At 41.6% G+C, this 16,609-nt stretch overlaps 1 protein-coding gene across 1 annotated transcript in view; it reads right to left on the bottom strand.

Annotated features, from left to right (window-relative positions):
- Positions 1 to 1,162: 1,162 nt before the first annotated feature.
- The window catches only part of RNF20 (ring finger protein 20), a 32,118-nt gene continuing 16,671 nt past the window's right edge, over positions 1,163 to 16,609 (bottom strand). The window contains exons 11-20 of the mRNA XM_081790918.1: positions 15,752 to 15,887; positions 15,307 to 15,428; positions 14,556 to 14,926; positions 13,241 to 13,358; positions 12,524 to 12,673; positions 9,108 to 9,320; positions 8,143 to 8,268; positions 7,846 to 7,986; positions 7,066 to 7,167; positions 1,163 to 6,576 (exon numbers count right to left, since the gene is read on the bottom strand). Of these exons, the coding sequence (XP_081647044.1) occupies positions 6,400 to 6,576; positions 7,066 to 7,167; positions 7,846 to 7,986; positions 8,143 to 8,268; positions 9,108 to 9,320; positions 12,524 to 12,673; positions 13,241 to 13,358; positions 14,556 to 14,926; positions 15,307 to 15,428; positions 15,752 to 15,887 (1,656 nt within the window). The 3' untranslated portion in view covers positions 1,163 to 6,399. The remainder of the gene's footprint in view (positions 6,577 to 7,065; positions 7,168 to 7,845; positions 7,987 to 8,142; positions 8,269 to 9,107; positions 9,321 to 12,523; positions 12,674 to 13,240; positions 13,359 to 14,555; positions 14,927 to 15,306; positions 15,429 to 15,751; positions 15,888 to 16,609) is intronic.

Raw genomic sequence — 16,609 nt, 5'->3', positions numbered from 1 at the left:
CCTTAAGCTTCTCTCCTGGGGCATTCTGAGCAGTGGTAACATGCCAGACGGCCCTGCCTATCCACAAAGTAGATGGCCAGTGCACAGCTTCTCGAATATCTTCTGAGGAACTTGGCCAAAACGGTGGCCAGGATGCGGCAAGCAGCAGCAGGGGCTGAAAGCAGGCTTACTGCTGTCAGCAGTGCTTAAAATGCTTCCATTTTCTGGATAAAAAGAAACAGCGTAATTGCTTGTGGTGAGATGAAGCTGTCTTAAGTAGCAATGATTGTTTTTTATCGGTAGTAATTGAACAGTGTTTTGCAATGTGTGAAACAGTGTGTTGTGTTTTATAGAGTTCATGAAATGGAGGGTCCTTTGAAAACCCTCCTTTCTGTTCTCCACCTCTGTTCTTTCAGCTCCCCTTAGGCTCAGAAAACACAAAGATCAAAATCTTCAGGTGGAGGGTGGTATTTTAATAAGGAAAAAAGATCAGGGATGCTACCTTGCCTCCTCTTCTGGGCTTCTGTTTTATGAGATCAGGAAGGCCCGTTCTTTTCCAATCCAAGCTCTGGTGTGGTGAAACCTGGAACATGACAGCCTGATTGTGTTACACAACCCATCCCATGTCCCAAGGGGAAATTCCTCTGGCACAGGAAGCACACAGTCAAGTAGACGGGGTGATCAGGAACTGATAGGGCTACACTTTGGTTCCTGTCAATAATAATAAGGGCCCCAGAGTGTGGATGCCTCGAGGTGGAGAGGCAAGGGGATCCTTCCAGCCATTAAAGAGGAGTTGGAAGAATGGGAAGACAAGTGAGGCAGCCACAGGGATACAACCAGTTGAGCTCTTCAACATGCCTGGAGGGGACTCTCCATTATTCATGGATCCTGCTGTTGCACAAGCCCTATCTGGGAGCTTCCGCTTCTGTGCCAACCAGAGCAGCCACCAAGTAAAACTGAGCCATGTCTTCCAGGCTGGGGGCTTCCAGTGTTGGTGCTGGGTCCAACAAAGTCTTGGAGCTAATACGCACGTCCTAGGTGTGGATAAAGAATGAAGGGGAAAGAAAGTACTTTAGAGCCTCTCTTCCTCCCAACTCATTTTTGATAGGCAAACCAGAAAATCCTGTAGTCACGGAAAGAACCGCTTCACGACCTGCTCTGTTGAGTTGTTCCTTTCTTCACCCACCAACACCACCCATCTAATCCAGGACTCCTTCACTTTTTCAGTTTAGTCCCCAATCGTTTTATGAAAATAACGTATTTAGAAGTATTTTCTTAAGGTTTGTAAAGAGTGCATTGTGTCTTCATTGTACTGTGTGTGCAATCGCTCCGCTCCAGGAAGAATTGAAATGCTGTCTCGTGAGCATGAAGTGAACAGGCTGTTTTGCTCCAGCCACTTTTCTTGTACAATCATGTGGATGGACTAGATGTCCTCAGGTCTTTTCCATCTTCAGTTTCTATGACTGTGGAATAAATGTTCAGATAGAAACTTCATTTTCCAATGTACTGCTGGCATTATCTTTGGGGATTCAAATACGGGCATGGTACCAGCCCCTTCCTCATAGGAGACCCAATCATGTTGTGATTTATACATTTACTTAGTTGAGATAACATGGTCCCAAAACATACTGAGAAAACTCAGAGCCCAGGCATCACAAAGTAGAATCGAAGTGACTTCGTCTGAAAGACATTCTAGGAAATTCCACAACATTGAGAGATCTCTAAAAAATTCTGCCCGGACCACCCTCATGTGGTAATTCAACAGCCTTCTGCTTGTTAAACAGCCAAGTGCTAGAGACACAGCAGTGAGTAAGATGGGCATGCTCTGTAAGCTCGAAGACCTTCTCATAATCTGCCCTTTTCCCTACCTATAAACAGACAATACTGTCATAGCTAACATTTACTGAGCACTTATTTAATCTTCGTTAGAACCCCATGGCACAGGTTCTCTAGACCTAGTCTAAAGTAGATAAACTCCATGGGGCCCCTGGGTGGCTCAGTTGGTTAAGCACCCGACTTCAGCTCAGGTCATGATCTCACGGTGCGTGGGTTCAAGCCCTGCATCGGGCTCTCTGCCCCTCCCCCACTCATGCTCTGTTTCTGTCTCAAAAATACACAAAAAAATTTAAAGTAAACTCCATTTTACAGATGGCAAAACTACAACTCAGGGCATTATGGAAGTTGCCCAAGGTCACACAGCTAGTGAGAGTAGTGGCAGGATGAGACTGACACACAGGTGGTACAATTCCAGAACAGCCATTGTCCATTGCCAGGATTCTGATCATTGCCTTACAACTCCTCTCCTTCCTCCAACCCCCGTTCAGTCTGCCACAGCTCCCCCAGCCCCTGCCTCAGCCTGGTCCCCAGCTCCACAGAAAAGGAAGCCGATGCACTAACTGCACCACTGAACTCAACACTGTAGCCCCCGAGGCTCAAAGAAACAGCTGTTTTAGGCATCTCTGGCTTTCTGGCCCAACCGAGAACTGGTACAAATACAGCTGAAAATCAGGCAGCAGTCCCACAGCCTCAGGCACTCTGCAGTTTGTGACACACCCCACACTTTTCGTGGCTGGCAACCTTGCCATCATGAACCTGCTAGCAGGATGCATTCTTCACACACATTCTTTGGGAATATAACCAAGTTGAATATCATACAAATACAAATCTTTGGCAATCTAATTCAACCACCAGCTTACCCAAGGTTGTTTTGCATCATTCAGTCATTCATTGGATGCGTATTTTGAGCCAGATGGTGTGCTAGCTGCTGGAAAGAGAAAGATAAACAGCAGATTCTGACCCCACAGAGCTCAGTCCAGTGGGGAGATACTGGCAAAACAATGTGGCGTATATTCTGATAAATGCACATCAGGTACCATGGAGACAAAAACACTTACCGTGTGTGTGTGTGTGTGTGTGTGTGTGTGTGTGTGTGTGTAAAGCAGAGAGGAAGCAAGCACTCTCCCATCTCTTCTTGTTAGGGCACTAATCCCAGCATGAGAGTTCAACACTAAGACCTAATTACCTCCCCCAAACCCCATATCCAGATACCATCACATTGAGGATTAGGGTTTTAATACATGAATTTTGGGGGTACACATTCAGTACACAGCAGAGACCTAGCTAAGACTTTTTTAATGTTAGCGTATTTAAAACTTTGTCTTCCTTGGGGCACCTGGGTGGTTGTCAGCTAAGCGTCCGACTCTTGATTTCAGTTCAGGTCATGATCTCATGGTTTATGGGATCAAGCCCCACACTGGACTCTGTGCTGTGAGCGTGGGATTCTCTCTCCCTCTCTCTCTCTCTCTCTCTGCTCTTTCCCCACTTGTGCGCACTCTCGCTCTCTCAAAATAAACTTAAAAAAAAAAAAAAAAGATAAATATACTAGGTTCGTGTATGTCTTCAAAAAGACTAAGGAGACTCAAAGTATTTTAATTTATTATCTTCCTGATAACATGCACTCTTATTTGTATAGGTCTCCACTTAGGGTAAAAGAAAACAGAGGTCTGATTGCCACATTTTGATTCTGCTGTTACTACTAAACTGAGTGGCCCTGGGACCGGTTTCCTCCTCTTTAAAATAAGGACATAGTTTATTTAAAGTTCCTTTCAGCTCCCACATCCTATCTTTCCAATCATTCTACTCCATAGAGTTTAGTAACCTGGAGTCCTCAGAGCATAGCATTATTTTATTAATGCAAATGTACTGCTTCCAACTTTATCTATGATTTCCCTCAAAACAAGACTAAACCTACAAAAGACACCCTAGCTATCATGGGTTATCTTGAACAGAGGTAGTAGTTTTAGAATTCATAATAATTCCTTTTGTTATCACTACAAAAGGAAATTTAAAATATAGTAATATATTTTAGGAAAATCAATTTGAAGAGTAACTTCAATATATGAGGAAAAATTGTTTCCACTTGGACAGTGAAAAAACGTGAGTAGGGTTTGAATTACACATTGGTCCAATTCAGCAGACTTCAGAGGACCTGTTAGCAGAAGCAAGGAGCTGAATTAACCTACCACGTGGACCTTCCTGGAGTGCTGTGTGCCAGGCCCTCTGCTGGGGACTGGGAACTACGTTAAGACACTGTTCTTTCCATGTCCTTATTTTAGTATCTGTGAAGTATGCTACAAATAAGACCTTGATATCTACCATTAGGAAGAGACCAAACTTGGACAGAAACCTCCAGAAAGTAAAGCTCAATTTTTCTTTGTGGTGGGACGATTACAGATCCAGGAAATGTTGAGGTTACTTCTACACCAGGGGTTTCCTACTGTGTAAACCAATCCAACATGCACACCACCCACCAGTGTCTACATCCTCTCAATGTAGCTGTCTTATTGTCTCAAGTCAGGCTTCATGGTTAACAAGTAGTCGAAATTTTTCTGCAGACTCACTGGTACTTGGCTTTATCTATCAATCGACAGTCCTCAACAAAATTAAAAACCAAAGCATAAAGGCATTCCACACCAGCAAATGACCATGAAACTGATGAGAGCAGCACACAGCTTCCTTCAAGAAGTGAGCATCACCATCCCAGTTAGGTCTAAAAGAAGCCCGATGACCACTTCTCTATTGTCCAGAAGCTCCCCCTGAATCGCCACAATATCAAATCACATTCATTACTCAAGTGACACGCATAGAGTACTACGTGCACAGAACGGCCCTCAAAGGACAAATATGCCTTTGGATCTGGATTGAGATTAAGAAAATAAGGAATCCCAACTGAAATTCATGTACGAATGCCACAACTAGCAGAAATGGCTGAGCACCTTTGAAAAAGATCCCTACAGAAGTTAGAGGGTAAGATGTAAAGACACATGCCTTAAAGCAGATCAACCCAGACTTTGGTCCAAATTACCAAGACAATTTCCAAGATAACAAAGGAAAGTCAAGAAAAAAAAGAGACCATCCCCCATAAGACCTGAAAAAAGAAAGAGAAGACTCCAGTACTTCTCCAATAATCTTTGAAATTGGCATTCTATTTAGGCATTAAAGAAATTGTCTAAAAAGTTCCTTATGGATCTACAGCAGTAAGTCTGAACTTCTTTGGGATTTGTGAAGTTTCAAAATTCCTTTGAGAATCTGAAAAAAGCTATGAATAATGTATATACAACACAAACAAAATTTTGTATACAATTTATGGGTATCCCTGAAGTCCCTTCATTGGCCTCATCTGTAAAAAGAAGCCAGACTGTCCAAAAACCACCACTATTTTTGATAATTATCTCAAAATGACTATAAGAGCTCTCCATGTTGCCAGGACTTCAAACTAGTTGGGACTAGGCACTCCCTGCTCTTCCCAGCTAAAGGACCTTCCCCTAAACCCAGCTTCCCATGGGACTAGTGGTTTCCTCCACAATGTTCCACAGGCTGCAGTCCCCCAATCCTGGGCGGCCAGCTTTCCTAGCCAAGTGTCATAAACAGTCAATATCCAAACCCAAACCACCTACTGCCCAAGAAAAACACAAACACTAAAGCAAATTGAATCCTGCTTTAATTGAAGCTTATGGAGTATAAAGTCCTACAGAAACATTACAGAGAATCTTCTGGGGAACAGGGATCACAAGAATCCCTGTAGAGAGGCAGATGAGAGTAATTCATGGCTCACCAAGACCTCCCTGTAATCAAGTTCCCAGAGTACCCAGAAGATCTCTTCACCATCTCAGTCCTGTTCCCCATCCTCTCCAATCTTGATTTCATTATAAGATAAAAGGGGCGATTGCATTTGAAATTATTCTGGCCTCAAGAAATTTAAAGACCTTTCAATGAGTAGAACATTCAAAACTTAAATAACTTCAACATGGAAACCAGCTGACCTTAACAAGTTACTTTGTTAGTGAATAGGAAATGAACTAAATCATCCTGGACATAATTTCATTAAGGCTTCAAACCATCCAGGAAAAAGCACAATTATACCATTTTATAATCCGAGTCTACAAAAAGTTTACTACCCAAATCAAGAAATGTTTGTGCCCATGGATAGCTTATTTCTAAAAGATCGCCCTCACTCCCCAAAATAGCCATGTGTCTCCACTCTTCTTTGTTCCCTTCTCCATGTCAAGAGTACCAACTTGCTTCTTCAGGAGGAATGCACAATCCACGATTATTTATGCAGTTAAGCCTGAAGAAGAAAATGCTGAAAAATCTAAAAGCAGGAAAGAAACAAGCTGGTGGGGAAGACAAATAAGAGGTTTGTTTCTAATTCATCTAAAACCCAAGACTTGCCTTTACCAGTCCTTTTCCCTGAAGTCATGTAGCTATTAGGGAGGAGAACCTGGACGTACAGTCTGCAAAGGAAAGGTAGTTGACAGATAAACTGCCCGTAGGTGACAGTCAAGGTGAGAAGAGGTAGAGGTTTGATGGTTACTGAATAGGTGCCTGTCTAGCCATTCCCTCTTCTTCTCTTGGCTTGGCTCAACCAATGTAGATGCGATGGAAATCATTGGCACCAAATGCAGCGTTACACTTGGGACATTTGCGCTGACGGGTGTCATAGCGTGTCTTCACACACTCAAAGCAAAACACGTGAAAACACTTGGTAAGTACGGCATCCTTTTTACGCATGTTGCAACATGGACAGGTCAGGCGTGCCTAAAAAAAAAAAAAAAAAGAAGCCAGAATCTGATCAACTATAAAAGTTTAAATGGCTGTCATATGTAAGCAAACAACCAACCAGGAAACCCACTAACCACTGCCAAGAGTGCCACTTCCCCACACACGTACAGTAAACCTTCCTTGGAGCGCCTGGGTGGCTCAGTCGGTTGAGTGTCCAACCCTTGATTTCAGCGCAGGTCATGATCTCATTGTTCATGAGACTGAGCCCCATGTTGGGCTCTGTGCTTACAACACAGGGCATGCTTGGGATTCTTCCTCTCCCTCTTTCTGCAGCGCCCCCCCCACCCCCAATCTCTCTCTCAAAATAAATAAACTTTAAAATAATAAACTTTAAAATAAATAAATAAAATAAACCATCCTCTGGTTACCTTCATGTAAAGACCAGTATTTATTCTCCCACTCTATTAGCAGGCCACTTCAGGCCTGGACAAAACACAGAGAAATCACTGAGGCAGTTTTCCCAACCTTGTAATCCTTAATCTCCTCCATCAGGATCTCATCACATTTGGGTACATTGTCTGGTTTCTTTGTGGTCTCCAGCTTCCTTCGAAGTCTAGAGATGTCCTCCTGTGGTAAGACAGCATACCCATTAGACACACTCCCCAAGACCTGCCAATTTTGAGAGAAAATTGCTTCAACTTGAACTTTATGCTGTGGAAAGAAAGGATTTTCTGTCCTTTTCTGTCCAATTATCTTATAGGTATGCAGAGAACTGAACCTAGAACACAAAACCATCATCTTTTGTTCCAGAGCCCAAAACCATAATCTATTAGCAAACCTGAGTTGCACCTAACTATTATCAATTCAGTTCCATAAAAATACAGTCTAAGAATTAAAAAAAAAATAACTTGATAAGTCAATTTTAAGGTAATTAGTTTCAAGCTGAAGGTAGACTGGATTAAAATAATTACAGATATATGGATAAGGATAGGAAGTCATCATTAGAATCATTTGACATGCCAAATACAGAAAAATTATGGAATTTAAAAATCCTCTAATTTGATACACTGCTACTTTACAAATTCACCAATTCATTCATTTAATAAATATTTATTTCATCCCACCATGACAGGCTCTGGGGATATGACAGTGAAGAAAGCAGACTTGGTCTCTTCACTCAAGGAACTTAACAATCAAGCAGGAAACGACACACATTAGACCAATGACTCTTCATAACATGGGTCATTTCAGAGCTCAGGAAACACCTAAAAAGGTGAAATGTAAAGAAAGTATAATCACTCTTACCTGGGCTCGTTTGAAATTGAACATGTCCTTTTCTTTGGTGACACTGTTCTCCACAATCTCATCCTGAAAATCATGTAGCTTCTTCTGAGCCAATTCCAGTTGTGTTTTGAGGTCATCTGCAAGCTGGGCTGCCTCCATCGCCTAGGCGGGACGTACAAATCACATCACTTCATTGCTAGTGAGGCAAAACATTAACCCAGTCCAAGGAAGAAAGTGAACCTGTAATTTCATCAGTGTCCTACTTATTTGCTCCTGAGACCAATCATCACTTTAGATTACAGAGTAAAGCAATCATACCTTGCGTTTATTCATCTCTAAGGCTTGAGTCCTAAGACCCAGTTCCTTCTCCCCTGTGCCAATGTTGCTTTGTAACAGATGCTCCTTCTCTTCCAATTTCCTTACTACCTGTAACTGAGCATCAACCTTTGAAGGAAAAAAAAAAAAAAAAATCAGATTTTTAACAAATACGGAAAAAAAAAATTAACTGACTAGGTGCCGTTAGGCCTACGAAAAGAGTTTGTTAGAAATCTCAAGCCATCACTGTCTTTACCCATGAACCCTTCAAAAAGCATGCAAGACTACAATAATCAAAAGCTTCACTTTTCATGCAAAAAACCAAAAAACAAAAAAAATGCTGTTGATGATTCAAGCAAGAGTCTAAGAAACCACTGAAAATATTCTTCTCCAAATTGCCAAGAACAAAGGAAATTATATTTCTAGATATTCATCTCCTTCGGCCATACTAACTCTCCATGCCTGGCGATTCACATTAGACCACATAAACTACAGCTCAAACAAAAGCCCAGGTGTATCATTTTCAGAATGGCTAGAAGTTCTAAAGTAGTCTTTCTCTTGAAATTCACACACAAAATAGAATAAACACCAAAGGGTAAAAAGTAAAATCACACACCCGCGAACCCTCATCCCAACATCCAGAGGTAGTCAGGTAACCAGTGATAGTTCCTCACACAGCCTTCCAGAGAATTTATAAAATACACAGTACATACACACAAAGATGTACACATTTTTAACACAAAAGGAAAGGAAAATAAATCAATAATAACATTTTCCATATTAGCAGATCCACATCTGTTTTAACAGCTATACTGTACTCCTTTGCAGGGATGTATAATTTATTTACCAGAATGCTAACAAAGTACATTAAGTTGGGTTTTTTCTTATTAAAAAAATGCCACAATAATCATTCTTTAATGCATGAAGAAAGTGCCCTACTTCAACAGAATTCAGGAAAGCCGAGTTACCTGAGTCTTTAAAGTCAAAACCTGGTCAGCCAGCTCCTCCTTCTCTTCTTTAAGTAACTTGTGGATCTGATTGGACTTGATACGTTCTGACATGAGCTTGAAATTTGCATCATCCTTCTCCCGCAACTGCTGCATTAAACGGATATTCTGCTCCTGCATGTCTTCAAAGGCCTGGCCTGTAACATCCATCTCAGAGAGGAGAGCCTCTTCCTCCTAAAATATGGAGAAAGAGGGGTGCCTGGGTGGCTCAGTCAGTTAAGCATCAGACTCCTGATTTCAGCTTAGGTCACGTTCTCAGGGTCCTGAGATCGAGCCCTGTGTTGGGCTGTGCACTGACAGACAGCATGGAGCCTCCTTGGGATTCTCTCTCCCTCTCTCCTTGTCCCTCCCCCACTCACACTCTCTCAAAATAAGCAAATAAAAACTTTAAAAAATTGAATAAATAAGGGGCACCTGGGTGGCTCAGTCCGTTAAGCTTCTGACTTCAGCTGAGGTCATAATCTTGCAATTCATGAGTTCAAGCCCTACATTGGGCTCTCAACTGTCAGCACAAAGCCCACTTCGGATCCTCTGCCCACCCCTCTGTCTGCCCCTCCCCCCACTCAAAAATAAACTCTCTAAATAAATAAATACATACATACATAAAACACAGAGAAAGAACCCTTATGTTAATACAATCTTTTAACTCCAAAGAAATGAGCACTGGAAACTAAACTTTCCCAGTATTCGTTAAGAAATAAATTAACCTAGGGGCACCTGGCTGTCTCAGTCGGTATGGTGTGTGACTCTTGATCTCAGGGTTGTGAGTCTGAGCCCCAAGTCGGGTGCAGAGATTACTTAAAATCTTCAGGGGTGCCTGGGTGGCTCATGTGGTTGGGCCACCAGCTCTTGATCTCAGCTCAGGTCTTTATCTCATGGTTTGTGAGATCGACCCCTGCATCGGGCTCTGTGTTGACAACATGAAGCCTGCTTAGGATCATCTCTCTCTCTCTCTCTCTCTCTCTCTCTCTCTCTCTGCCCCTCCCCCCCCCCCAGCTTATGCTCACTCACTCTCTCAAAATACATAAACTTAAAAAAAAAGGTAGACAAAAACTATACATACTACAATCTAGCAAACTGATCAATTAGCAGTTGGTTACAAGAACTTCTCTCATGATGAAACCTCACATTTTCTCATAGTTTTCCACCACTGTATCGATTTTAACTACAGAGACTTTCCAGTAGTACCACATAACAATCTGACAGGTGAATAACAGTCTCTAAAAATATTTTTCACTTACATTTGTTATTATAAAACTTTTTTTTAATGTTTATTTATTTTTGAGACAGAGGGAGACAGAGCACGAGTGGGGGAGGGGCAAGAGAGGGAGACAAAGAATCTGAAACAGGCTCCAGGCTCTGAGCTGTCAGTACAGAGCCCGACACGGGGCTCGAACTCACAACCCATGAGATCGTGACCTGAGCCGAAGTCGGATGCTTAACCGACTGAGCCACCGAGGTGCCCCTACATTTGTTATTATAAATGAGACTGGACATCTTTTCAGATGTTGAAGAACTATTTGTATTCTTTTCTCTGAACTAGCCAGATCTTTTGCCTATTCTTCCACTAGGGTGTTGGGTTTTCTTCTCTATCATTTTTGGAGACTTTTCTATATAGTAGAAAGATAAGCTCTTTTGTGCTAAGAGTCAGAAATATATTTTCTCTGCTTATCATATATCTGTTGGCTTTGTTAATAGTGGTTTCTGCCACGTAGAAGTTTCATGGGTTTTCATAAGTCAAAATTATCAATTTTTTTCATATTTTTGACTTTTATTAATAGTTAAAAAGGTCTCTTCCATTCCAAATTTATAAAGGAATTTGTTTTAACTCTTATGGATTAATTTCTTTGATATTTTATCTGTGATCCATCTGGAAATTACCGCAGTATACAGTGTTCAAGTACATATCCAACTTTTTCCCAGTATTATTTTGCTTCTTTCTGCCCTGCCACATTGAGTAGTCTTTCTTTTCCCCCACTGACGTAAAACTGTATCTTTGGCACATTTTTATGAAATAGCCATGTTACTCTGGTCTATTTCTGGACTTTCTATTCAGTTCCAACAGTCTATTAGTCTCAAGGTACTTTATCTACTGAAACTTCATATTTTTACATCTGATAGAGATAGGAACTGCCACCCATCAACCCCACTGCTTTTCCTGACCTTTCTTGTTTACTTTTCCATACTTTTAAATCACTGTTTAAAAAATAGTAATAAACATAAACATATATATAATCTGTCTAGTACCAAAATAAAACCAAAAATACTGAAACAAAACCAAAAATTTAGTATTTTTCTTGGGATATTAAATTTACACATTAACTTAGGCACAATTAACATTTTTAAGATAAGGTATTCTATATAAAACACAGTATGCCTCTCCACTTGTACTAGAACCTATAGCAGTACAATTTCCTGATAGTTTTTTTCTTAAAAAAGAGCAATGGAGACAAATTGGCAATCAACAGATTTATGAAAAGCCAAAACCCCACTTTTTATAGAAGAAATGCATATGGGGGGGCGCCTGGGTGGGTCAGTCAATGGAGCATCCAACTTCAGCTCAGGTCATGATCTCACGGTTTGTGGGTTTGAGCCCCTCGTCGGGCTCTGCTGTCAGAGCAGAGCCCACTTTGGATCCTCTGTCCCTCTCTCTCTGCCCCTCCCCCACTCACATTCACTCTCTCTCTCAAAAATAAACACTACAAAAATTTTGTAATGCATATATGTTCTAATAAAGTTCATCTTCTCAAGGTACTTAATAGTCAAGTCACCACTAAAACCACTTCACTTTGTCATTTTGCTATTTCTTAGAAACAGTGAAGCTGTTCCTCAAAGTGAACATACATGGTTTTTCCATCTTTGGTTATCTTTATTACTCAAAGTTAATATAATTCCTTGAGACTTAAAAATAAATATACATTCATGGTGAGTAGGGGAAAAGTCTCTCCAGTTCTAGGGCCCAGAGGACAACCACAGTTAACATACTGGTTACTTATTTATAACTTATTTGGGGGCATGTTTTTCTTAGTTTCAGATATTTGTAATCATAATGCATATAAAAATTTATATATCTATTTTTTCATTAATACTCACTATATCCCTGATTCCAGATCAGCAGAGGAAGGACAGATGCCCCAATAAACCATGTCTGAACAACTGGCTATCCATTTGAAAATAATAGGAAATTTCCTGCCTCACAAATATGTAAAACAAAATAACTGAAGAATGAAACACTTCAATGTAAAAACAAACATATGTGTAGGGTAAAAGACATTCACAGAAAGAAAAGACTAGAATGAAAGCGCAAATTTCACTGTCAATAACTTAGCCGTCAAGCAACATTTACTGAAAAACCTAACTAAAGAGCGTGCACCCACCTGCTTGGCCATGGCCAGCTTCTTCTGCAGGTACTCTATCTGCTCCTCCACTGCCCGGATCTTCCTCAAGGCATCCTCATCAGCCATCTTCTTATTCTCCTTTTTCTCCTTATCCTCTAGATCCCGGAGTCTTTGCCTCAGGTCTTCCAACTAGAGAAAGTAAGGAATCGCACACACAAAAAGAAGAGGCTAGGATACAATGTCAAAGTTCAGTTAATCCCGTGCACAGATGGAGGGCCCCAAACCGGGAAAACCTTGGCCAAACCGGGAAAAGAGACAAAGGGTATCCTAGTGCACCCATCACACTTCACACACTTGTACACGCACCGCTGGTGAGGAGCACACGTGCACCTTCCTTCGGGATGGTGGCTCTCACCATTTGTTCTTAAGGCCCCCAAATTTTAAGAGAATAAGACACTCTTCCCAAAAATAACCAGAGAAGAGACTCACCGTAACAATGATTTATATGGGAAAGAGGTACTAAAAAAGTCTGAAAAGGTTACTCCTATTCCCAGAAATTCTGATATACCTTACCACCTAGTGGAGAGTACAGAAATCTATTTTATTTTAGATGGTCCCTGAAAGGGAAGAAAATCCTGAGTTTTAAACACTAACTTTAAAGATGAAGAAAGAAAACTATATCCTTCAGAAATGTGAAGGAAAATCCCACAAATGAAGATTTTAACCAGAATGACAGGTAATGGCAGACTAGATTACCTCTGCCTTAGACTTCTTCTCAGCTGCCATTAGCTGAACTTTGTCTCTCTGTTCCTTTGGGGCAGAGCGGTACATATCTAGCAATAGTTTCATCTCCTTTTGGCTCTCCTGTGCCTTCCTATGAGGAGGGTGATAGAGGGAGGGGGATGGTGCAATGAGAAAACAAAGGACATCAGAGCAAGGGAATTTTGAATTGAGCAAAATATTTTACAACAGTTCTATGTACACCTTACGTCACAGATCTAAAAGATAAAACTTTCACACAGACCGTCAGGAGACTTGTGGATACACTCAGAAACTACAGAAAAGCAAGCTGGATAATGGAGTCATTTCTCCCTTCACACCACGTTCTCCAACATAAAGTTATAAAATACATGCCGTGGCCCTAATTAAATAGGCAAAATTCTGGTGCCCCACTCTTAGAAACTGAGATTTCTAAGGTCCAGGAACATATTTTAAAGAAGTCATCCAGGTGATTCCGATACCACACTTAAAAAAAAAATATTTGCCTTAAAGCAATTAAGAGGAAGGAAGAAAAAAAAAAGGGGAGAAAACTAGATCTGATAGTGGACTGATTAGCCATCAGCTGAAGGCTGAAACTTCTACCTCTTACTAAATTATCAGGCCTCTTACCTATATTTTTATATACCAAAGAAGTTCAAATGTTTTGAGCACAGTTGTCCTTCAAATCCAAGTATCAGTAAAGGAACAACCACAACCATTGGGAGGCAAGGAATAACCAGATCTACCAGATAAAGTATTGGTTATGCAGGAAGAGAAGGGGCAGTATGTGACATTACGTTGGGTGTTTCATTAACCACAAGGTTCGTCTTACCATTTCAACGCCTGCAGGAGTAAACCTCCTAAGAAATCTCTTTAATGATCTGATACATACACAAACCAGCTAACTGCCAGGCAAACAGATCAATATTGCTCAAGTTACAGTGATACAAACTCAACCCAGTATAATTTAAATTAAAATTCATGCCGGCAAGCTGCCAGTAATTAGTTTCAATAATTCTCGAGTATTACTTAAGTCATGACACACTGCCCCTTAATTTGGAATCGTGAAGAATGAGGCTACAGCTGCAGCGTTTACGGAGACCCGACCACTGAACCCGACTACATGGTAGCCCATGCAAGCCACCTGGGCTGTACACTTGATCAAGAACTGAGATCATAATTAACTGTGCATTTAGTTACACCCAAAATATTACAATGATCTGTAAGCCAGGCCATCAACCCAACATTTCATGCATGATGTCCTAACCCTAGCTTCTGAGTCAGAAACCGATACTTCAAATTCTGTTCTTACTTGAGTTCAATCTTCAATTGTTTGATAACTTCTGCTTCCTTTTTCCTTCCATCATCATGTTTCCCTTTCTCTTTGTCCTTAGCAGAGTCTCTTTCTTTTTCTGACTCCTTCAGTTTCTGCTTCTCTCGTTCTCTCTCCTTTTCCTTCTCCCGCTCTCTTTCTCGCTCCCTCTCTTTCTCCCTCCTTTCTCGTTCTCGCTCTTCCTCATCCCGTTTGGACTTAATTTCGTTGACTTCCTCCTGAGATGCCTTCGATGCAGAGGACTGGGCAGATAAGTCCTCAGGATCTTGCTTCAGCTCCGTGGGCTCGTCCTTCGGGTCCTCAGTACTAGACTGAGACTGCAGGAGGGCACTGCCGCTGCGCAGGCGCGTCTGGGGGACAGAGGCAGAAAGCAGCACATCACCTGTGGCAGCCACACTCCTCTCCTCACTCAAAACCAGCTCTCCGGGGCGCCTGGGTGGCGCAGTCGGTTAAGCGTCCGACTTCAGCCAGGTCACGATCTCAGTCCGTGAGTTCGAGCCCCGCGTCAGGCTCTGAGCTGATGGCTCGGAGCCTGGAGCCTGTTTCCGATTCTGTGTCTCCCTCTCTCTCTGCCCCTCCCCCGTTCATGCTCTGTCTCTCTCTGTCCCAAAAATAAATAAAAAACGTTGAAAAAAAAAAAAAATTTAATAAAAATTAAAAAAAAAAAAAAAAAAAACCCAGCTCTCCAAACTCAACAGCAAATCACACTCATTCTGCACTTCCTGGTTACCTTGTTCAGGTCAGACTGGGCTTCTCTCAACTTCCGCTTATACCTTAGGACCTCCCCTTTCAGCTGGTGATTGTGATTCTGGAGGCTACTGATGAGGTGGCGCATCTCCCGGTTTATGGGGCCTTAGATACAGCAACAGCAATGTTAGGAAGAACTCTGATAAGGAAAAAGGCACAAGGATAGAAAGCGCAGTACCCATCAGGGACCTCTGAGAAACTGGGAAAATTACCAAAAGCAAGATTCCTTCTCAGAAGAGGAAAACAAAACTGGCCAATCTTAAAAAACAAACACCCAGGCTGTGAGCCAAAATGAATTACAGTGATTTGATTTAAGGTTCTTTGGGACACCCGAGCCCCATTCATACCAACAAATCCAGGGAACCACATTGTGTTTTTCAAGGAAGGCGCTTGCATCAAACCGCAGGATGGAGCGAGAATAATTATACCTGCTTGTTCGTTGGCAGCAAGGGTCTGCTCAAACTCTATCCTCAGCATTTCATACTCCTTGCGGACCTGGGCCAGAGTATCTTCCAGCTGGATCACTTCGGTCCTCAGCTTCTTATGAAGACTAACCTCATCTCGCTACACCCAGAAAAAGGACCCAATCAAAAATTCTTATCAAAATGTGAAGACATCATATCCTGTTACTAGGTTTCTTAATTTTGACCGATCTAAGAAGAAGAAAAGGATCTACTAGAAGGGATTACTCTGAAAAGTTCCAACTCAGTCGATATTTAACGAGCACCAGGCAGCTACAAAGACTGATTTGCAGACTGGCAGGATATTAAAGAAATAAAGCACATGCCTCCTCACTCTGAGAACGTAGTCATTTACTTGGAGTACTAAACAATAAAACAGTACATAAACATATGTAAAGGCAAGACATATTAAATTCGATTCTTTTAGCAGACAGAGTAAGAGACCAACTACTACAAACCTTACCTTAACGACTGTGGAAGATACAGAAGCGAACACGTGAATAAGCTGCCTTAAAAAAAAGCATTCACATTTGCCCTTGCATGTCGTAACGGCTTGTACGTTGGCCCTCGCATGCTAGAAAGGCTTGTAAAGTGAGGCAGCTTCCACCCACTTCTCTCTCCCATTCACATAAGGCTCTAGCCATTCTACACTATTTTTAAATCTGCTCTTTTCACTGCTGGAAATGCCCTTCTCCTATTTTTTTCTATCAGCAAACTTAAGATTCACACTTCACTTTGGCAAGTGGAATCAGGAAGTCTCCACAGTCAAATGAGATGCTCTGTCTCCTTAATCACTGCCTCTCCTGGCCACGCCTCTGTTGTACC

The sequence above is a fragment of the Panthera onca genome, chromosome D4 (genome assembly GCF_046562875.1).
Source record: "Panthera onca isolate mPanOnc1 chromosome D4, mPanOnc1 haplotype 2, whole genome shotgun sequence".
Taxonomy (NCBI): domain Eukaryota; kingdom Metazoa; phylum Chordata; class Mammalia; order Carnivora; family Felidae; genus Panthera; species Panthera onca.
The sequence above is the reverse complement of the archived record's forward strand: the minus strand, read 5'-3'. Positions and strand labels throughout refer to the sequence as shown.